We start from the raw sequence: 24,419 nt of genomic DNA, 5'->3' as shown, positions 1-24,419 counted from the left end.
ACAAGGTGGCACTAAGAAGTTGTAGGAGAGTTGGACTGAATTAGTATATTGTTTTTAGTTCTGTGAGAACACTAGTTCTGAAATTTTTCAGTATAATTACAATGGTGTTTTGACCATTAGTCTGCAGTAGAAAATATCCCCATTTTCATGTAGATATGTTTTCTTTGTGAGGGAATGAAACAAGCTGATAAAAAAAAAACCAAACCAAAAAAAACCAAAAAAAAAAACCTCCTTCTATCATTTTTGAAACACTTTGCAGTTAGCAAAACATAGTTCATGGATTACATGTACCTTTCAATCTATGCATATGTTACATGTCCAGGTATAATTCTCAGTTTTTAATTCCTTTCCTAGAATAATTGCTTACAACTACACCATGCATCAGTGTTCTTGATCCTATTTTCTCAATATGTTAACACCATTAAATGGTCCATATTAACAGTATAGATATATGCTGATGTATATCCAAATATATTCAAAGAAAGTGAGATTTTCCAATAATCTCCTAATACGCAATAAGTGTAATTTTTATTTTAAGATAGAAGGAGGGTTAGCATTAGATTGTAATGTGAGCTGATTTTTAGAGTGTCATTATTTCTTTTTGTTATTAGGCTATAATTACACAGACTATAATTAGACTATGAATTAATAAGCTAGCATTGCAGTTTAAAGTTTGAGGTTTAATTGTAGTGAATGAAAGATATTAATGATAGGGAAGACTGCAAATACACATGGAAAGCTTGGAAGAAATCATTTGTTGTGGATGAATGTCTAAAATAGTATTTCCAAGGACCTGCTCTATTTTTCTTTAAACACATGCCTCAGTTTAAAGATTTTTCCTTTGGTTTCAAAGGACACTTGCATAGTTATATGCCTTGCTAAATCAGAATATAGAGGGTCACTTATGGACACACCAAATAGATTTTCAAACTCTATGAACTTATACTTTCTTCATGTCTATAAATTCAAAGATGTCCAGCCTGCAATTATCTTTGCATTTAAATATTTGAGAGCGAAATTCTTCTTGTTGTTGTTTCTCATGTGGGTTTTTCTTCCCAGCTACCCCACGTCTAAACATATATTTGGAGAGTACCCACAGCAAGGAAAAGATCTTAATTTAGTCATAATTGTCAAAAATATAACTTGATATATATCTACTGGTGTATGATGCCATTATTTTTATTTTCTCATTTGACATTAAATTTTGAATTCCACTTTCAGAGTTCTAGACCTTTCAAACTTCAGAACTTTGGCACCTGACTAGGTGTCATATCCTACTGCTTAGGTCATCTCTGTTTCTTTTTCCTGACTGCTCTTAATGTCAAAATGCATCAGCAGCCTGACAGTTACATACAGAAGCCTGAATCTCCAACTTCTGAACTTTCTTGAGCCTGGCATTCAAAGCCAGGGAAGTTACGAATTGCTCAAGCTGAGACTCATGAACTCATCCCTCTTTTGTGCGAGCACTGAACTCTGTGTATCAGTTTAGTGGCACCACTGTCCCAGTCATTTTGAAAAGCTGGGCCTGAGGGCTCTGTCACAAGAAAAGCAGCCTTCCTTGCAGGAGTGAACCAGACAGCTCTGTCCATACTAGTAAACAGGCCAGGGCCAGGGCCAGGCTGCAGAAGTGTCCAGGTGTCCGTAGCTGCAGTCGTTAACAGACCAACAGAATGGCTCCTGGCCTCTGGCAGTCAACTCTTTTAGCAATGTCAGTGTTCAGTTCAGTGACAGCATCAGCTAGCGCTTATTCCCAAAAAATTCCACAGTGAGATGACCTGAGATGGGGCAGGCAGGGAGGGAGGGTGGCCCGTGGTGCAGCCATTGAGATGTGAGCTGCACTGAGCCACTTCCCTCATGGCCTGAGAAGGAAAATGGGTTATGTCTCATTTTATGTAATACATAAAAGATGTCTTAAGAGATCCCAAAACTGTGCTCTAGCCCAGTTGTGAGTCTTGCCCCTGGTGTTAAACTCAGAACTTCTATTTCTCTTGTACGAGAAAAAAAAAAAAAAAAAAAAAAAAACCAACAAAAAAAAATTACTTTACATTTACAGCTCTAACCTAAATGGTTCAGGACTGTGTCCCTGGATACCCTGAACTGAGAAGTTCAGCATGACAGATTATTAGCCAGAATTTAGGGGACTCTCTCTATTTGGTGTATCCTATTGGCCAATCCTAGGTGGTTTCCTAATTAGGATATTGTGTTTTCAGATTGCCCTCTGAAGTTCTGTTCTTAGTTCAGATCAGTCATAAATGACTTCTGTTCTCAGTTAACTCACATCAGAATCCAAAATCATCTTCATATTTCTGTCCACAGTTGTAAAAATGTAAGGAAAAAATGCATTCACAGTTTTACCTGTGGCAGCTTAAAAACTACATAACATCTCCCTGGCCTATGGCACAAAACACAAAAATGACTAAGTGATTTACAAGCTATACTTACAAGGGATTTAGAAGACAGAATGCATAATGGAAAATGGAAGAGCAGTTTTATGATTTTATTCAGAATGATAGGCTTCTTATGTTGTACTTTTATTTCAGAAGTGTACCTAATATATATAAACTGCTAATGATTTTTCCTCATAACTGATAATCTGTAAACCCATTACTGGGAAACATAATTTCCTGGATCATGCTGGAGTTACTGAATTATTTATTGCCCTTTATCACAGCTTTTCTTGTTGTATAGTAAAAAAAATGTGAATCTTTACCTGCAGTTATAAAGGCCAGAGTAAAATGTTCTGAAATCTTACTGTCATCATGAAAAACAAAGTTGAATGACTTGATGAGCTCCGTTTGTGGTCATAGTCAGTTTGTTTATTTAGTGGTACAGAAAAATGCACTCTTTATATGCTAGACATAAAATGACAGGATTCATCTTGCCTGCATCCAATTGAATGGATTAATTGTATAGCTCTCTTGGTATCTGGTAGAACAGACATATATATCTCCAAAAGTCAGTTAATCTTTTCTTAAACAGAGAAATTAAGAGATGCACCAAAATTGTTATTGAGATCTTCTCATTCCAGCAGCACAGAATTCAGGACAAATAATTTATCTGTCAAAAAATGTGCATTTCTTCCACTCTGAGGGGCGTGCAGAATGATTGCACTGCTTTTAGACCTTACAGGGGAGTTGGAATGAGATGATCTTTAATTTTTCTTCCAACAAAAACATTCAGTGATTCAAGGATTCTCCATTGTCTACACATATAGGCAGTAGCCTAAACAGCAAGTGCTTTGTTTTTAATTACCCCTTTGAATTAACTTCAGTCAAGTCTTAATTTTTTGTAATACTCATAACATGGTATACCCAAAGGAAGCATCTAATTTAATCTTTCTTAATGTTATTCCAATAGCAAAATGAAGAAATAAAATATGTAAAAAGCAAATGGGATCTGTAGGGAAAGCAGCCTTTTTCATAGGTACCTCTTCGTTTCTGTCTTCACCACAAATCTCTTGAGTGCCATTGTCCCAAAAAATCTGTAGCAGTCAAAATCTTTTTTACTCACCTTAGTGCTTATGATCTTATTCCACCAGAAAGAAATAGAAATAAATAGCAAATTAATTTTATAAGTATCCAATTATATTTTCTTCGATAAAGTAATTCTTCCTCTGGATTTTGTAGAATTCTTTTCTATCTGTCACTGCTCTGTTTAGGAGTTGGAGTTTTGCATGTATTCCTTTGATGTCCTTCACAGGTTCCTAGGATAAGCCGGGTTGCAAGTGACTTGAAGAGGTCTCTGGTTCAATATCAGGTCTACAATCAGGCCAGGTTGCTCAGGGCCATGTCCAGTCTGGTGTTTAAAACCTCCAAGAAGATAGATTTACAACCTCACTGGGCAGCCTGTGCCACTCAGTTTTGTTGCCAATTAGTATATTCCTCTACTATATACTGTAAATTATTATAACAAATACTTTTTTTTTCTCCCTAAGGTTAATCTCAATGAGGGAAATTCAGAAAATTAGTTTTATAACTCCCTTGCTAAAAGCTAGGACTTTTATATTTCAGAAAAATTTCAGGACAGTGTCTGGATGGTCTGGTAGGGCAGGCTGGTGCCCATCTCTAGTTCTTCTCAATTCTAAGGGTTGAAGTTTTCTAGAAGAATTTTACTTTGAATAGTTCCATTGCAAATCAGAAAGCATGACAGCTCCTATTTGTTTATCTTATTTTTCCATTAGTTTTTACTGCCTTGGAAGTTATGTTTCTTTATGAAGAGAATAAATAGATCTGCCTGGAGGCAAGGTTGCCCTTTCCCAAGGAAATGGGTTGGGGAACACAAATGTCCATCCTCTACTGAGGGTGGTGGAGAGGAACATGGCAAAACCACCCAGGAGCTGCAGTTTACACTGAACCCAAGAGAGGCAGAGAGAAGCAATAACCAGGCCTCAGTGGTGATGGAAAGCAATTTCTGCAGATCAAAGACTACTTGGCAGTTTGCTTCAACTCAGAAGCCCACTTAGTTGGTTGAAACCAAGCTTAAAGGACAGGCAAAGGGAGAGGTGCTCATACCCATTGTGTCTGATCTAGTTGCTTAAAGTATTCTTAGTTGTAAATTCCCTATTAAAAGTAATTAAATGTTTGGTGGACTCTTTTCTTTTCTTTTCTTTTCTTTTCTTTTCTTTTCTTTTCTTTTCTTTTCTTTTCTTTTCTTTTCTTTTCTTTTCTTTTCTTTTCTTTTCTTTTCTTTTCTTTTCTTCTCTTCTCTTCTCTTCTCTTCTCTTCTCTTCTCTTCTCTTCTCTTCTCTTCTCTTCTCTTCTCTTCTCTTCTCTTCTCTTCTCTTCTCTTCTCTTCTCCTCTCCTCTCCTCTCCTCTCCTCTCCTCTCCTCTCCTCTCCTCTCCTCTCCTCTCCTCTCCTCTCCTCTCCTCTCCTCTCCTCTCCTCTCCTTTCTTTCTTTTCTTTTCTTTTCTTTTCTTTTCTTTTCTTTTCTTTTCTTTTCTTTTCTTTTCTTTTCTTTTCTTTTCTTTTCTTTTCTTTTCTTTAATTCAATAGCCTATTTTGTTCTTTGGAGTGATGTCTATAAGGAAAACACATAGACAAATACATTCATTATTTACTTTGACTGACTCTGGGTCCTGTCACAAAAAATGTAGCACAGAATTTTTTTTTTTTTTTTTCTCCCTAAAATTGGCTTGTTTAATTTGACTTGCTGACTCATTTTTCCAGCTGGTCTGTCATCCAACTCAATTCCAGATGAGGCAATAGGAAAAAGAATACTCTTTTGAATATCCCACCCTCTTGCCAAACCAACAATTAAAATCTCCAATTTTCATTGCAGTTCTTTATCTTTGTTAATTATCCAAGGAACAGTAAATCAGATATATTGTCTCCTGCTTGTTGTCAATAATTTAAATTCTAAATTCTTTATAGATTTGTTGCAGATTTAACACACTGCTGTTTTTCCCTAAATTACACAGCATTTCGCAACTTGAATCCAACTCAGTGTTTCATTTTTACATTTGAGATCAAATGCTAGACAGTCCAGTCTAATTGACTCATGTGTTTTCTACACACACAAGAGAGCCCACATGACTTGGTAGCTTTTAATCCAAAAGGAACATCAGGTCTCTCAAGTATCTAATTAGTGACCATCAGTGGGGTTTTTCCATAGTTTTTGAGAAGAGTCTATTCTGAATCAAATGTTCAGTGGACAATGAACTTGGAGCAGTGTGAATTCAAAGAGAACAGGAATATAGTAGGCAGGGACCTTGTGAGCTGAGAGGTGCCAATATAAAATTACATGGTGATAGTCAGATAAACAAAGTAGGTGTTAATTAAGTAGGAGAAAGATCTATTAGAAGAATTATAGCTGTTATTTTTTTAAAAGATGTCAAGAATAAAAGGGGGATGGCAAATGTGGTACAGTATTAATAAATGAGATGTAAACATGCCAGGTGAAGTAGTTTTTGCATTGCCAATACTGATATTTTCAGGGTAATAGAAGGTATTTTTCATCTCTCTTTATCTAGATGAACTATGAGGAAAAAAAAATTACCATCATGCAGGCATAGTCATTCCTATACCTGTCTGTGTAACCAGAAATGTAATTGGCCTGACGTATTAGTGGGGAATGACCCTATATGAACTAGTCTTAAACAACAAAGCAAGCACTTCAATCAATGTTCAGTGCAGCAGAGTAGGTGCTTTAGTTTTCCTTTTACTGAAAAACAAAGGGGTTGTATGGATAAAGAAATCAAACCATATTGCTAATTAAGAATGGCATCCAGCACAAAGCTTTGTTTGCCCTTCTTGCATATAGGGGTCAGCACTAATAAAGTTTCACCATTTGCTACCTGCTGATGGATGATGTGAAGCCATTCCTACAGCTCTTGGTTAATACTCCCGCTCTGATTATGTCACACAATTTTTTTTTGCCTATTTGGGAAGAGAAGATTTGGGTACTAATTGTACATGCTAAATAATGTGGTGAAAAATTCTATAAATAGTCTTGAACAAACTTAGCAATGATCAGTAGTTTACAAGGAGTCTCTGCAATTTTTGAGTGTATTATTTAACGAAAACATTGCCTTATTACTTACAGTCTGCATGCAAATTAATTGTAGTATATTTTAATTTGAAGCATCAAATCCATAGAAAGGGATTTTCATTCTGATTTCATATTCATACATTTAAGTGGTCCATAAAGAAAGAGATACCTTTTAACAGAAACACTCAAATTTAGAGCAACATATTTGTCTAGAAGCTAAAAATAGTATTTATAATTTTTCTGTCTGTCTGGTAAGATTTTTAATATTTTTAAATCAATACCAGGTTTGGGGTTTAAATTTTTCTCATTCAAATCAGAAAATTTGCAGGGAAAACCATTTCAGCTGAAAAGTCTGTTTTCAGTCCAAAACTTGGAGAGATTTTGCTGAAGCCATAACTCCTTACAGTTGCTGAGATAGATTAGAATACCATTGTGTAAAAATAATAGAATTATGATGAAAAACTCCACAACTTAAATTACTACCAAGAGCTTAAGGTGAAAAAGCAGAAGCTTAACCATTGTATGGAAGTTGAAGTCTGTTGAACTAATTTAGTGGTTTTACATAAAGAAGACTGAGTCTGAGAAAAATAAGAAATTGTTTTGTGTAGTATCTGAAAATTTCATATTTTAAATCCTAAAAATCCTGTTTTGCATTGTTTTGAATTCTACTGCCACACATATATTCTTTTTAAGTCATTGGTAAGCATCTAATATTGATATGTTTTTTCAACTCATTTAACAAAACCTGAAGAATTATAATTACCACTCTAGAATAAGGAACCTAATAATTAAAATACTTCATGAACAATCACCAATGTAAGACATTTAAAGTATGAAGGCTGTGTAAAAGAGCATTCTTCTTGATTCTACTTCATGGAAGAAATAATAGGAATACATAAAATGCCATAATCTATTTTTTTTTTACATCTCTTATATATATTATGGTTGTAAAAACTGAAGAAATCATAGTTTTTCAATTCAAATTTATGAAAATTCTAGGTATCATTGGCTTGAGGGTCACAACTAATAAATGATATATAGTTGTTTTATGCATGGTTTTTAACTTGCACAGGTACGTGTGTTCACATTTTCTGTGGGCCAACATAATTATGATAAAGGACCCATACAGTGGATGGCCTGTGAAAATAAAGGTACTGTGTCTTTCTTTTAAATTTATCTTCACTAGAGTTTTGGGTAGGTGTCGTTGTCTTTCTCTAAAAATGGCAGATTTTTCAGCTCTATTGCATTTGTTATTAAAAGTTCCAAAAGTTAATTTATTACATTATATATACATGAAAAAAATCACATGTAAAAAATAAACTGGTATATTTATTTCTTTATTACTTCATTTAAAACTTCATATTGTATTAAAACTACCACAGTAGTTTTTATAATAATAAGCCATTATGGTTCAGTTTTGAGAATATTTGTTTCAATAGCCATCTATGTAAAGTTGGAACTGATGACAGATAAGAAATTAGGCAAAGCTGGTTTAAATTAAGTGGTCTGGACAAAGAGATTTTTGTTTGGTTAGTTGGCTGGTTACATTTCTTTCTGTTTTCCTCCAAAACTTACAAGGGGTAAGATACTTAGAATTTTTTTCCTTTTTAAATAAAAATACCAAAAGTATTCTTGCTATGATTTCTTAGATTCTGAAAGCTTCTTATATTTTTTCTATTTTTATTCTGTTTTCTTTATGTAAGACAAAAATAAAAAGTAAAGAAGATGAAAGTAAGGAAGTAAAATGTTTTCTACATGAAATTTTTACATGAAAAATGTACTCAGAAATATTTTAAGAGTGTGAGAAATAAGAGTCTCATTTATCTTATAACTGTACAACAAGGCATAAGATATAGAGATATAACAGAAATTAGAAAATAAATAATAGAAAAGAGATAAATAGAAAATATATAATTTATCAAACATTTGCTTATGTTTTAAATAGACCAATTTCCAGGCCTGACTGAAAATGTTAAACCATTTTACAAATTGGTGAGAGCAAGAGGTGAGAGGCGAGCTGGATTACAAAGGCTCTGGAAAATTAGGACTAACAGGGAAGGAGATAAAGATATGCTCAGGCAGAAGAGTAAGAAGTGTAGCATAAAGCAAACATAAGAGAAAGACATAGATACAGAAAAAAATAAAACAAAACAAACTAGAAGAATCCATAGCCTGGGTGAATAGCATACATATGTGTCATAACCTCACGAGTCCCTCAGCATGCTGACAAGTCATGCAGAAGATACTACAACTCCATGAAGAGCAGATTGTATTGTCAGATAACTACAGAAAATTGACGTTTGTGTTTTGAACAGCATTTTTTTTTACTAACATCTTTGTATCTCAAAATAATGTGTGCACGTGACCTCCTTTGTTTTAAAACAAATAAGGACCAGCTGGTTTAAAGCATAACCACCTATGTAATGTTATTATTGAAGCAAAATCATCATAATTTTCTGTCCAAAATTCCTGTGATTATTTGTTTGCACTTGTAAAGAAGCAGTTTTATTGCATTTTTCCTAAATTAAAAGACTTTGCATACAGCAAATGAAGTTACTAAAATCAATAATTTTACCTCTCTAATCGTACGCCTCTTCCTTTTAATCTGACTTAAAATTTTTTTTGGACTGAAGATGGATCTTAGTGCCTGGCTTCAGTCTTATTACATAGACAGTATTTTAAATAATTTTAATTCAAACAAATGAGCAATACATTTAGTACTAAATAAAGACATTTCTGATATACGTTCTCTGTGTAGGAGAAATACTCATTAGCTTTTTTTCATTTTACAGAGTGCCTTATATTTTTACACTATGAATTCACTCTTGTGGCAGAGCATAGCTATTTTTACATTCCTATATGCATTCAGCATATAATTATCTTGCTGTCACGACATATTAAAATAAACATTAAATTTACTTGCACATCACAGTAACTGGGATTTCATGAGTACAAACTCAGTATATGATACAGCCTTAAAACAAAAACGGCTGAAGGAAACAAATTGTAACTGGCATTACTTAAGAGTAACTACCTTGGTCTGAATAACATGGTGACCCATCATGTGGCCATGCATTGTGGTGGCATCTACTAAAAAGTATTTCATTCATAAACAATAATTCTAATAAAATTTAGATTAGAAATTATAAGCTAAATGAAATTCCTCAAGAGTAAGAGGCCAGCAATCTATTATAGTAAAATGACATTATTTCTGTTTCAAATTTTAGGTTATTATTATGAAATCCCATCCATTGGAGCCATAAGAATAAACACCCAGGTAAGTGAGTTGGCCAAATCCAGATGCAGTTTTAAGACATAGAAAGTGGAATAATATATGTCCTTGGATATGTTTGCTCTTCACCTCTGCTAAAATCAATTAAATTTTAAGAAAAGATAAAAATATTTAAGGTGTTGTTCTAGATTTAAGGGATTATTCTCTTAAAATGTTCTACTTTTTATTTTAAGTTGTTGCAGTGAACCAGTTTGAAACGTTACCCTGGCCAGCTGGCCCAGAGCAGCTTGTGTACTCTCACAAGAATGGTCACGTTCACCCCCTCCAAAGCACTGAGCACGGGCACACCATGGAGTGTCTGAAGTGCTCTGTATCCTGCAGGCCCCTGCACAAATCTCTGCTTTTGGCTCAGCTTTCCTGCAGGACTTACATGGTTCCTTTTGATGCTGAGATGCGACAGCAATTTTATGATAAAAGTTCCATAAAACCAAGAATTTTTTATAGTGTGTCTAGGCATTCGTAGTTCACCTTCTGCCATAGTTTCTGCATGATCCAAAGGGTTGAAACTACGTGGAGGAGGCTGTGGATGTATCTGAGCCCTGCTAGAGCATCTGAACTCCTGTGGGTGCTACACTATAATCTTGCTTTATAGGAGAGGTATCTGAATGATTCCAACCCTTTTGGAAGAGGCTGCACTTCTTTCCTTCAAAAAGGATGCAGGAACATGTTAGCAGACTTGCATGTAGATAAATAAAGGCTCAGGACTCTGGGATTATATGATGAGATCCAAACTGAAGATGGACAGTGTAGAAGAACCATTACTCTTTTCAGTTTTCTGAAAGTCCAGGTATTCACATGTTCAGAGCAGCAGATAAATATCATAGCAGTTCTTTGTCCTTCCAAGGCCAGGCATGACATTTTTGGCAGAAATTTTTTTTGGCTTGAATAGGAACCCTTTGATTCTGTTAAACTCTTCCAGACAGTGTCTGGCAAGACGTATCCCTAATAAGATCAGACAAGTGAAAAAAGTTGATGACCGAAAAAAGTTTGATCGCATCCACTCCCAAATAAGTCGAGAAATCTGACATCTCATAAGATCACCAGCTTTAGCCATACTCACAAACTGAAGGAAGGCAGGAAAAGGAGGTTTTATAATTCTGATTTTTGTTATTCCAATAGAAGTTACACAGATTGTTGCTGTAGGAGCTTAACATATCCAGATGTTACACTTATCACCCTCCACTGTCCACTCTTTCTTCTGGGTTGACAGTTCTGTAATCTGCTTGTAATTTCTTTATATCATTAGCAATTAATTTTGGAATATAAAAATATTTTTTGAATAAAAATAGTTATAATTTTTGTATTTTGGAAAAAGAGGGGTGCTTATAAGTGTGTAAGGTCTGTGTGACTAGGAGTGAAATACAGGAATTACCTTTTCAGTAAATACTGCAAACTGAAGACTCAATTATTTTGTGGTATAATTTTTAAGAAGTAAATAAATTCTCCTCCTGTAACAATGATGACTTTTGATTTCCTTTTTTCTCCTTTTTTTTAATAATAATTTTTATTATTTAATTATTGTTTATTTTAATATTGTTTGTGCTCTTTGATCTAATAATTGCTTTTTGATGAGTTATTACACTTTTTAACAGGAATATCTGGATGTTTTGGGAAGACCAATGGTTTTAGCTGGAGAGCAAGCCAAACAAGTCCAATGGACAAATGTCTATCTGGATGCTCTGGTATGATCTGTATTTATCTCTACTAAAGTAAGAATTTTAGAAAATCAGTAAATATTGGTTCTGCTTTCCGAAGAATGCAGTTTCTTACAGTTCCAAACATTATATTGTAGTGTTTCTAACATCTAATGTAATGTGCTGGTCTTACTTGCATCTAGTATCCTTCTATGTGTCCTGAAATTTAACAGAGAAAACCAGTTTATTCTCTGCACACTTTAAAGTGTAGGTCACTGCTGGACTCAGTTTAAAGAAAAAAAAAAAAAACAGAAGGAAGAAAGTAGCTTTCCACTGTTGTACCTGCTGCAGTAAAGGTCATTTGTTACATTTCTGGTGAGGAATTCTTAGAATTCTTAGTTTTTCCTCTTTTTTTTTTTTTTTTTTTCCTCCAAAGAACATTCCAAGAAGAATGAAATCTATCAGTATTACTAAGTATTTGCACAGATTTTGAACTTGGGTTGTTGTAATTGCTTGCTTGCTCAAGGTAATGATTTCCTTAATTGGACGATGTAAATAATGGGGATATAAATGAAAAGATACATGAAAAACTTTCTTACTGATGAATTTATCATTTTGACCTTGAGAAACAAACATACTCAGGAAACTACAGGAGGAAAAGTATTGTTAGCAGAAATCTAATCTGTTGCTCTGAATAACCTACTTCTGAGCAACAGGCAAAAATTACTGCAGAATTGTCATTTGGGCTCACGTATTTATCCAAGCTCACGTCCAAGTCGTGTCAAAATGCACATCTTCCCCTCAGCCAGCATTGCTGTACATTTTTTTATCAACATAAAATTTTTACTGTCAATATAACTGAGCATGACACAAAGGAACTAGGTTTTCTTAGAAATTTCAAAGCCCAGAAGTTCATTAACCATGTTTTGTTTGTTATGGCTGAGGTACTTACAGGAAACATAAAGGATGTGATGACAAAAGTTCTTATGTACATATTATCTTCTGTACAATACATCTTCTGTACATATCCTGTTGTAAAGTCAAAGATAAATTTTTAAGTAGGAATAGAGATCTGCTTAGACAAGTAAAATAACTGACACCTTCAGGCATCTCTTGTGTTACTTTATGTACTCAGTGGGTTCATTCAGTATTTCCTTCAAGATTTTCTGCCTTCATGTGTTGCATATGTGTGTGTTAATATATAATTCTGTATACATATGTTTCTGTATGTATATACACCCACACACACACAAAAATATGTGGTAACTACATATATATATGTACATAATTATATGTAAATAAAGTAGGACAAAAGAAAGTAAAGTACTGAGGTAAAGGCTTAAATTTGTGGACTTTCTCATCACAGTTGAGACCATAAAGGCATAGTATTAGTGTATCTAACCCCCTCTGAAGCCTTTTCCTGATTCTTGGTTGTATAAGGGAGTGTGATTAAGTTGTCACAGTTGTTTGTTAATCTGAAATCCCTAAAAGAATTCCTTCATGTATGATTTACATTTCTCCTGCTTGTGGCTTACATGACTCATTCCTGTAATTTGGTTCTTACTGTCCAGTGGCTGTTTTATGGCTAAGACTAAAGTAATACAACGTAGTGAGGCCACATTAGTACATAAATTCAGGTTATAAAATTCTGAAGAGGAACTTTCATTTCAGACTTTTTCAGTCTGGCTTTCAAGACAGCATTTAATAATTTGATGTATTTGTAGCAATTCACACCTCTTTTCTAGCCCTTTTCCTTCCGGTTCTATTTCTGTGTTGTTCTGTCTTCATTTTCAAGATAATCCCAGAATTTTCAGATACTCTTAGGTTTACCAGTTAGGCAAAATATATTCATAATTGTTAGCATTTCTAACTTTACCTTGGGGTTTTTTGTGGTTTGTTTGTTTGTTTGTTTGTTTGTGAGTTTGTTTTTGTTGGGAACTTGTGTTATCCCCTTCCTGTTTCATTATGTATCTTTTCTATATTTCTTCAAAATAATGTCTTCTCTAGTGATTCATCCCTATTTCTCTTGCTTTCCTATAAAATCCACTTCACTTTGCTTGTGACTTTACTAATTCTGACCTCACTACCTTTCATTTGATACACAAAGTTCATGAAGGATGTTTTAAAACTTGAAAAGGTGCTACTAGACTGGGAAAATAGAGAACAGATTACATCAGAGTGAATTAATAAAGTATTCTAGCTTTTTTTTTTTTTTTAATGAAACAAAGGGAGAGAAAGGATATGACTCCTCAATAAACTAGATAGAAGGGGGAAAGTTTTAAATTAAACTCAATCACATAAAAAAAAAAAGGTAGAAATTTCCCTATGGACAGCTTGGAATAGAAAACAAAACTTTCCTGGCTATCTGAACATACAGTGTTCTGGATCGTATTTTCAGTATGATTTGTAAGGTTACTAAAGGAAAAACAGATTTATCATATCTTCCCAAATAAATGCAAATTCCTTCCCTCAGTTGCCTCAGTACCAGAGGAGACTTTGATTTTGCCAAGCCCATGATGGACATTATTGCACCCCACTCAAAAACAGTGATGACAGAAAAAGTAGAGGAATTACCAGTTGTATTTTTGGTTGTTGTTTCCTGTATGTGTTGCCTGCCTGTTGTGGTCTAACCCCAGCCATCAACCAAACCCAAAGCAGCCCCTCACTCACTCCACCACTAGTGGGACTGGGGAGACAATTGAAGGGAAAATTTGTGGGTTGAGACAAAGACAGTTTAATATGAAAACAAAAGATCTGCACACAAACAAAGCAAAACAAGTCAGCCATCTCTAGGAGAGCAGGGCTCCATCACACTAAAGGTGACTTCAGTCCTTGCCTTGCCTTGCCTTGCCTTGCCTTGCCTTGCCTTGCCTTGCCTTGCCTTGCCCTCTCACCTCTCCCCTCTCCCCTCTCACCTCTCACCTTTCCCCTCTCCCCTCTCACCTTTCCCCTCTCCCCTCTCCCCTCTCCCCTCTCCCCTTTTCTTTTTTTCTTTCCTTTCTTTCCTTTCCTACTAGAATTCATACTTTTATGCATAGTGGGTACTGTAGCTGCAAATATGTTTTCATAGCATTCAGGTTTTTTGAAACTTCTATATCCTGAGTTGTTCACTGTCATCTTTTTTTTAAAAAAATAATATATTGATCCCACTAATATGTGGACAGAAAAAAAATCATGATTTTAACTTTCTATTCATCAAGTCCTTGAAGTATTTTTTTTTTTTTACAAAATTAAAAGTAATTGTTTTTTACAAAAACTGAAAGCAACTGCTTAGCTACACACATTCTTCCACTGTTCTAATATATTATGGCTTAACATTTGCTTTTTAACTAAAAAGTCTTTTTCTCCTTTCTTTACTGGTTATTTTTTAGGAGCTGGGCCTTGTGATTACAGGAACTCTGCCTGTCTTCAATCTAACAAGGGAACAAAATGGGAAAGTTGTAAGCTTCTCTTTCAAAGATTAAAAAAAAAAAAAGTAGCCATTATATAAATTAAATTTAATATTAAATGCTTTAATTATATGTATTTCCATAGAGTATTTTGCAGTGTAATTGTCTTGTACATCAGAAACAAAGGGGTCATATCTATATACCTGATAACCTCCTGGGAACAAGAAAATGCAGTGCATTCTTTTACCCTTTTTGTTTTTCTGAGTTTCGGGGTGTGACATTCCACTATCTCTCCCTGTGCCTCAGTGGCAGTGGGAATGCATTCAAGTGCTCAATAGATGGGAAGTAGATGATGATATTATTTAGAGCTTTTTAAAAAATAATGTCCAGATACATTTCTAGGAAATCTCTGAGGCTTTAACATTTCAGGGTAAAAGGCAGTGATGTAGAGAATATAAATCAGTATATAATTAGTAACAATAATGGAAAAGAGCGCTGTATATTTAGATTAAATTCTAAATGTTGAATAAATAAAATTGCCCATCCCTATTACTGTCTGACATGGAATCTGTCCTCTTCACACAAAACAGACCTAGAATATGCTTGAACAATGTGTGGTAAAATATTGTACTTTTGGTGTATTCCATTCAAGTCAAAATATACAGAAATTTAGACAAGATATTATTTGATTCAGTTTCTCAGCTATTACATAGAATTTATGAGTCAGTGAGGGTTTGATCATTGCCATTTCTTTAGCTTACTTTCACAGTAGTTCTCTTCATATCTTTTTAAAAACAGTGCAATGAACCAAAAAAAAGTTGCTTAATCTTATCTACAAGACAATGCCTGGAATTGTCCAAGTCTTGTTCAAAGTGACAGACTACTGATTATCAAAGGATGTCTTTGTGAGAAGCAAAACATGATCCAATACACAGGAGCAAGACAGGAACTTGAATCTGCTCAATTTGTATCTCTACCTGAATATATTTATAGGCTGCAAGATACTTCTTCCAACAAATTTTACAAATTTATTTAATATGGAGAAAGGATTCAGGTCATACTATGTAAATGACTGCCTTCCTTCTTTGTCATTGGAAAATAAATTATAAGTGAAATAGTTGTAGTGCTTGAGTCCCTGATTCCAAATTCTGATGATTCTTTTTACTCACTGGGTTTTTTTGTTGTGTTGGAATATTTTTCATTCATCATTATACTATAGCCCAAAGAGTTAATTGCTTTGAGGTCTCACTTACCAACTGCCCAACCTAAGCATGAAAATTAGCTTGGTGTTGGTGCTGGTAGTTTTTTATCTGCGTAATTGACAATAATATTGCATCATTTTTGCTTTCAGCTATTTTGTTCTTATATTGTTTATTCATCCAGGAAAGTATCCATCATCACAAATAGTTTTCATATTGCATACTAAATTCTGAATTTATTAAATTTTCTTTTTGATTGCTTTGTCATTATTTAAAATATTCAGAATAGACACACAACTAATTAGGGAGCTTCTCAAATGTATTTTGTCAAAAAAGACATGAAGGCAAAAATACAAATTAACTGACTGTTCCAGTTATTCTGCATTGTAAATATGTCTAATACATACTAATATTTTGGAATTTTACCAGAATCAGCTGATTCTTGGAGTAATGGGGGTCGATGTCTCTTTGGAGGATATAAAGAAACTGACACCCAGATTTACGGTAAGCCACTTGCGTTGATGGTTTCTCATAATGTATGTTTAGTGTGTGATTTCTGTGCATGCTCTTTCATAAGTCATACTGCAATGACTGGATTTGAGTCAAAATACCAGCAGGCGTCTTTTCATATATCCTTTTGTATTGTTGTTTTCTCCAGCCATGTATGTGTTTCTGTGTGATTTTTCCATCAGGGTACACTGTGTAAAAGTCAGCTTTTACATTGGGGGATATATTACAAGTAATTGTCTTCCTGTATCTTAAGGCACTGCTCTTTAGTGAAGTGTTTGGTTCTGAGAATACACAGTCCTTTCAGCTGATCATATTTGCCATTTATATAGGACAGCTCTTTATAGAAAATTTCTTTAATATAGGTATCTGTCTGTACCCTACTCAGTATGAGTGATTTATTTATTTAAACTTCTACTATGGAATTTCTATGAAAACAACTGGTGCTGTGAAAAACAAAAGCTGAGGAAGAAAAGGAACATCACAAGTTTGACTGAAGGCACATGCAAAGTCCTACATTTAGAATGAAATAATCCCACACCACAGCCCAGGCTGGGACAGGCTGCCTCAAAGGGCAGGAAGGGACTTGGGAGTCGTGGTGGAGGACACACAGCACATAAGTTAGCAGTGTGCCCTGGCAGTAAAAACCAGCTGTGCAGTAAACATCTGCATCGGTGCACTGCCCAGATTTGATCTGCTCAGTATAATAAATACTCTGAGGCCCACTGCAGAGCCACTAATGTGGCTGAGGGTCTGCACTATGTGGTACACAGGAAGAAGCTGAGAGAGATGCATTTGGGCTGAAGAAGGAGCCTAAGGGTTGGCTAATGGGAATTCTGGAGAAAATGGACCTTAACATTGCCTCAAAAAGAGGCTGCTAGCAAAGGTGTTGCAATGGAAATTCCAACTGAAATTAAGGAAGAAGGAGAGCAGGCTGCACAGAGAGGTTGTGGAATTGCCACTGGAGGTTGTCAAAGAATTGAAGCCTAGGCCAACTTTGAAGTTATACTTTGTTTTTTAAGTTAGCTCTGCCTTCAGTGAGAGGTTGTACTATCTGGTCTTCAGAGGTTTCATCAGACTAAATCATTCTCGAAGTTTATGATCCTAAAAGAGTAAATATTAAGAAATTATCTTGTCTGTGTTAGTAATCTTATACTTCATGATGCCTGAGGCGTTTGTTTTCCACAATGTGAGCATTTCTTGAAAACAATTAATTGTGTTTTCTTCATTACTTAAAAGCATATAATGTTAAACTTCATTTCTTTCTTTCAGCTTTGTCCAAATGGATACTATTTTGCAATTGATCCTAATGGGTATGTGCTGCTACACCCAAATCTCCAACCAAAGGTATGAAACACCTTTTAATTTACTTCTCTATAATACAGGAATATTGTCAGAAAAAATCAGAAGGAACAAGACAGCAATAGTGAAAAATCTCAGTTTTCTGGGTGTTAGGGAATTCTGTGGTGTATGTATGGCTTCATCCAAATTCACCAGCTTTGGCTTGTATTGAATTTGTTTATTAATAAAATAAAAATATGTATATTTTGAATGCATATATATACATTTCAACTGTTTTAATATACATATTAGTATAAAAAAAAATTATTAGTAGCTGTAATGTCATTGTGAAAACAGTATAATCATTGTGAAGAATCTTGAAGCAAACTGAGGAGTTTTTGTGCACTTTTTTTGGTGATATTTTCTCATGTAAAAGATTTAAATTTTCATACTAGCAAAACAAACGAAATCAGAGGAAAACACAATGTATTTTGTATGAATTTTTGTATTTATTTATTTGCTTATTTTTTGCTTACCAGAGTTGAAACCTGACCTCAGATTTGGGATGGATTTAGCTGAGCACCCCTTACTAGAACACTTGATTTTTAGTAGTTTAACTTGAGACAATCCTTTCATGATTAAACATGAAACTTTTTTCTAAATATGATTAGGACACAACCTTCATCAAATTTCAGGAAAATAGAAACCAAGTATTTCAATTTGGCTCTTTATCCATTAACTGTAGTCCTTACCTTGTGGAGAATCCTACAGTGTCTGTATCTTCTCTAAATAACTTCCTTCCTAGACATTGATGAGAAATTTCAACATGGATGGATGATTTTTTTCTGAAGTCAGAACTTTGATCTTGGTTTTAATGAAAGGTTTCTCCACGTCAAAAAATCTTCTGTTTAGTGGACTTGTTGAAAATTCTCATATTTTAAATGCATATTTTCAGGGAACTTTGTCTCTTGAATTCTTATGGTTATATTATATAAATGATAAAGTTAAAATAACTTTTTTATTTGTCAAAGAGAGAAGAAGAAATTAAGAATGCATTTACATATTTTAGTGATTAGTTTAATTCTTAATCTGGGAAAAGTCAGCTTTGTGAATATTTGAATTAACTTCTTGGTAGAGTAATTAATACATTTCAAATCTTTTACCAAGTGTGTAACACAAGAAAGAAAAAAGTGCTTCTGAAGAAGAGAAAGAATAATTTGACTGTAACTATTAATGAGATGTCCCTTTTGACTTATTTTAAAAGTTGCTTCAAAAATATAAAGGGAAACCATGAAAAAGAAAATTTTTATATAGTCCTCATAACTGAGCAAGACTTCAGTTTCTGTATATTTGCATTTGATTTTCATGTCTTGAAAAATGGAAGTTTTGATTTGATGACCTTTCTTGGTGAATTCTTCAGAAGCAAATATCTGCATCGTTACTGATCCAATCTTTTCTTAATTAAAGGTTATTAGCAATTAGATGATGGCTATTGGCCTATTTCTCTTATATGCAAATTAAACTCTTTTCATTCACAGCAGTAATGTAAAAAAAAAGCAATGCAGTAGTCTTTTTTTAGACTTAATCTTGTGAGAAACTGATGGATATGCTCTCTGTTCATCTCAGATGTGCTGTTATCCTGCACTGTTGCCTCACAACATTGAAGAATAAAAAACTCTATTTAAAACTCAGCTCATCCCAACTAAATCTAGGCAAACTGAGATGGATTATTAGGATACTAATTGTCATGGTTTCTCTGTGTAAAAATGAATGTGTAGTTTTCCTTTTAAAAGGATATATAAATTCAAAGATACCTTCCCTTAATGCTCAAAACTTTGATTTAGAGTATGTTTAAAACAGGATGTTTTATAAGTAATAATTGTGATTTTGTAGAATATTGTCTAAATGTAACATTAAGCATTTGCATTATTATTGTTATTGTTGTTATTAACAGTTACACAGACTAGACTTTTCCACTCCCAGTTTGTGTGGGGTGGTGCATGCTATTCAGACTGATACAAGAACTACAGTTTAAAACTAAGGTACTTGATAAAGATAGCTATATTTAGAATTCATGGACTTTATTTAACATGTCATATTAATTTTAGCTGAACCTCCCAGTAGCTGTTAACTTATTAACAAACATTTTAACCCTCTTTGGCAGCACTTTTTCAATAGTTGTAAAATAAAACATAGCTACATATATACCTTTAAAGAGGTGAGGGTTTCTTACACTTCCAATACTTCCTTCTTTGGAATGTCTTCTGCTTTCCTTCTGAAAATCTATTTCCTCAAATCACAACTGGTTCAACACAATTATAATTTTGAGAAATTGTTTTGAAGTTTGTAAAGTTGTCTGCACAACTGAGAAAAGTCAACAAACAACAAATTTAAAAGCATGTTAAAATAATATAAAACTTTCCAATCATGTTTATATTTGCTGAAATATATTAAAATTATGCTAAAGCATAATAAGAATGTTTTAATATAGTTTTAAACAGCTTAAACCATTTTTACATTTGTGCAATTATATACTTTTTTATAGTACTTAATTTCATCTTTTATTGTAAATTTTCTTTGTGTGTGTCTGCATATATGGATATATTTGTCCCACTATTATGAGACAGAACAGGGGGATGCATCACCAAATAAACATAGTCACTGAAATGAGTCCATTAAATATGTATTAAAAAGCTTAATCTTAATTACATTTTCAAAACAGTAAATAATTCTATTTCTCAATCTATTCTAAAGATTAGAATCCTTGTCTTCATTTTTACTGTGATTCTGATCAAAACTCATTTAATGGCAGTCTGAAAGCTCCATATGCCTTCAGTGAGGTCCAATATTCTTTCTTACTGTTTAGGGCTATTTAAGAAACTTAAGAGGAGCTGGGTTTTAGGATCAAATATAAAAGTAAACAAAAAGTGAGCTATTCTCATTCTATATGTTACTCTGTCAGAGTACGTAGAAGGGAGAGCTCTCTTATTTTTGTTCACATTAACATATGTCTGATTTTTGTTTCCCTATCCTAACACTGTGTGTAATTCTGGAAGAGAGCTCAGAACTCATAATCAGGGTGAGGGGTAGTCTCTGCTTGCAGTAGTGAACATACACGGGACAGCACAGATGTTGAGAGAACACTTCCATTCTATAAGCAGACTGTTTACTAATAGTGCAAAAATATAAATTACTGCTTTTTTGTTACTTCAGCAAATTGGTGTGGGCATACCAAAAGTTAAATTGAGAAAAAGGAGACCCCATGTACAGGTAACTTTGAATGGAGGTGATTAGTGCATTAGAATGCATAGACCTGTAAATACAATTAGAAAGCTTCTGCCCTGCTTACTAGGAAAAATCTAACTAGAGAACTGTTCATTGTGACAAACAGCTTCCAAAGCATGAAGCTTGCATCCTATCCTGTTTAAATAATAGAAAACATGCTATTGGCTGTAGTGAAGGATAGTCTATTAAATTATGATGCTTTACTAATAGGTGCTAATTAGAGTCATGCTGTAAAAATTCTTCTTCAGATGTTGAAATTAATTTGAAGACTGGAAATAAAAAGAGACTACTTGTGCTGGCTTTGCTTGCATAAACCCAAAGTCAAGAGAAGATCAGAAGATAATTATTGTGACTCTATTGCCAAGTTTTATTGCACAGTGTATACTGCATAAAATTACAGAATATGAGTTCAGGTTTTTTGTTTTTGTTTTTTTTTTTTTCCTGGTGAATTCAGAGTAAGGAATATGTTCCATCTGCTACTTACATGGGGTTTTCTCAGTTTAGCAGACCCAACTGTACAGAATTAACTGACTTTCACCTGTACAGGGTGACTAGTCATGTTTATGTAATGCAAGTCCTGAGCAGAAAACACTTATTGAAAACTGAAAAATCATTAAAGGAATAGATTAACCATGTAACTAGAAAAATAGTAAACTTAAACAAAGCATATTGAGTTTGATTTCTTACACATATGGAAATCTATAATGCAAAACTTGTGGCCTGCATAGCAACACCAGTAAAACATGGTGCAAAATCCTGATTCAAGTCAGTGATTTCACCGAGTGTTGGGTGGCTGTGTTTATAACATGTGTAGAAGGCCACCTCAGGGCTGGGATTTTTGTTTGTGCACTGGAGAAATCAGCACTGAATCAAAAAAAACATCTTGGTTTTCTTAGCACACCTGGCTCCTCACCTTACCATGGTGTGGTCTGGCTGCTGCTGGGTTTGCCTGGCAGTGCTTGCTGCCCTGGAGGTTCTCCGGGCTCCCATCCACTCCAGATGATCCTGGTTTACCTCTGTGGCCCAGGATTTTGCTGGCTTCTTTCCATTACTTCTTTTAAAAGCCTAATAACCTTTGTCTTTATTAGTACTGCAGGTATGAGTAAGAACTAGGCTCCTGCAACACAGCAAAGAAGGTCATAGAATTTGTGAGAATTGACCTCCCAAAACACACAACAACATTTTAGTTAACTTTCTTTTATGTTGCTGCACCAGTTCTTTCTTTCTTTGTTTCCTTCATGAGTTGTCATTGAAATTGTAGATCCTTGCCTTTATTTGTCCTGCTGGAAATGAATTGCAATCCTTTTGTTTGCATGCTTCATTGCTAATGATTTACTTCTGCTCTGTTTTGTTAAGTTGTGCTGCTGAATGTGGTAGTGGTGTGCTTATCCCAGTCATGTGAAATGCATGACTGGATAAAGAGAAGAACAAACTGAACAGTAAGTTTGTTTCTTCATGGCTTGGAAATGGCAACCCAGTAAATGGCAACCTTGGAAATAACATTATGGAGCCCAAATACTGGTAAAAATATTCCTGGGGGAAAGAGACATAAAGTCTCATAAGTCTAAAGACATTAGTCTTCTCTTTTAAAGTAGCAGTGTAGGAATTTTCTGTTCTAGCTGTTAGTGGTTGTCTTTGTGCCTCAGGCACATCTAAGAATGTATTTCTACATGGTTAGGATTTTTTGCCTATTAAAAGTGATTAATAAGTATCATATGCGAAATGTGAAGTGATATAACACAAGTCTTAAAAAGAAGAACAGTTAATGCATATTTGAATTTTCACAGAATTAAAGTTCGCTATTTTGTCTTTGGGACTCCTTGACTATGGCTAGCCCAGGTTATCATTTGAAATATGTATTGACCTTGATTTGATGTGATGGCTTTCTTTTTGCTTTTTTTTTACCATTTATTTTCTCCTCTGTTCCTTTGTGTGTTGGAATGGAATGTGAACTTCATAAATGCCTCCTCTGCCATGCCAATGCCTTCATGCATGCTGTTTGGGTTTGACCATGCTATTCATTATCCATTGCATGTAAGATATATAATTTTTTATTTATTTTTACATTTTAGCCTTTTGCTATTTATTTTGAGAGTGTGGATTTGTTGGGTGGGAAAAGCAACTGCATAGAAATAATTGAGTAATTTTAAATTAGTAGGGAGCATACCTTAATGCCATTTTATTGAAGTTGCTAGTTTTATCAACTACATATAAATAGAAATGAAAAAAATTTTCTTGAGGTTTTCAGTAAATGTTTTTAAGATATACCCAGAATATTTGTCTGCAATGTTTTCAGTACATATTCTCTTCCTGACAAGAAATGTATTGTTTTTCTCTTAGCAGACAGTAAGTCTTGCTAAGATTAAGAATGATTCCATATAGCCAGAAACACATAGATTGTGTCCTCAAGAAAAGGAAAAATAATCTTTTGTCTTCTGGAACTATTCTATATTACAATCTTGAAAATAAGAGCTACTGTTAAGCTCTTGGTACTCCAGACTGTTACATGAAGGCATCTTTTACCATTTGTTCAGGATATTACCTTCTTCCAGTGTATTGTGATGAAACATGCTTGCATTCCTTGATAGAACATGTACATTTGTCATGTCACTTTGCCAGAGAATGCTAAAATAGAAGGAATATAATCATAATTTTGAAGGAAGGGAGTTTAGTCTACCCTGTATATATCAGTATAGGAGAATTGCTGAAATCCCTTGTTTTGTTTTGTTGTTTTTTTTTTTTTTTTCATTTTCTCTGAACTGTCAGATTTAAATGGTTAAGTAATATACCCTCATACTCCTATTTCTAAAGTGCATTTATTTTTAGGGGGTGCATTAAATGAGTACTGAGTGATGAGGATGGATGATTTTTACAGCACACACAATATAAAGTCAATGAAGCTTAGGCAAAATTGCCAGAAAAAAAGATGGATTCCCAACAACTCATGGAAGATGGCTCTGGCCAAGTAAATGCAGACTGCAACTGAGAAAGGAGCAGAGGCTGGAGGGTGGTCTGATCTAGTTCAGCTGAGGTACAGTGGTCTTCCAGCACTCCAGTGGGGCCAGGATTTTTACAGATGTAGGTCACCAAAGTTCTCTGTGCTCCATGGTTGAGGGTTGGTGTCATCAATGTTCCTTAGGTCTGGAAGTATTTTTTCAGTATTTCTGTGCTACAGCTTTCTGTCTTTTAACTGAGACAACAGTACTGATGTCAAGAGAAGTGCTTTTGAAACTTCAAAGTGCTCAGAGAAGTCCTGTAATGCTGACAATAAAAGTGGGCTTTATTTTTTATAAACCCCAAATAATTGTCTGCAATTGCTGTCTTTTTGAATCTTGAGTGTGTTC

At 34.3% G+C, this 24,419-nt stretch overlaps 1 protein-coding gene across 2 annotated transcripts in view; it reads left to right on the top strand.

Moving 5' to 3' along the window:
* Positions 1-24,419, top strand: part of CACNA2D1 (calcium voltage-gated channel auxiliary subunit alpha2delta 1) — a 347,921-nt gene that overhangs the window by 288,670 nt on the left and 34,832 nt on the right. Inside the window, exons 13-19 of one of the 2 annotated variants that reach the window (XM_021543144.2) lie at positions 7,561-7,639; positions 9,716-9,765; positions 11,373-11,462; positions 14,786-14,854; positions 16,432-16,506; positions 17,782-17,856; positions 21,004-21,060. In XM_021543144.2, coding sequence (XP_021398819.1) covers positions 7,561-7,639; positions 9,716-9,765; positions 11,373-11,462; positions 14,786-14,854; positions 16,432-16,506; positions 17,782-17,856; positions 21,004-21,060 — 495 coding nt within the window. The remainder of the gene's footprint in view (positions 1-7,560; positions 7,640-9,715; positions 9,766-11,372; positions 11,463-14,785; positions 14,855-16,431; positions 16,507-17,781; positions 17,857-21,003; positions 21,061-24,419) is intronic. The other variant, XM_021543146.2, reaches the window with a different exon arrangement.

Source organism: Lonchura striata, chromosome 5 (genome assembly GCF_046129695.1).
Source record: "Lonchura striata isolate bLonStr1 chromosome 5, bLonStr1.mat, whole genome shotgun sequence".
Lineage (NCBI taxonomy): Eukaryota > Metazoa > Chordata > Aves > Passeriformes > Estrildidae > Lonchura > Lonchura striata.
This window is presented reverse-complemented; position numbering and strand designations above follow the sequence as displayed.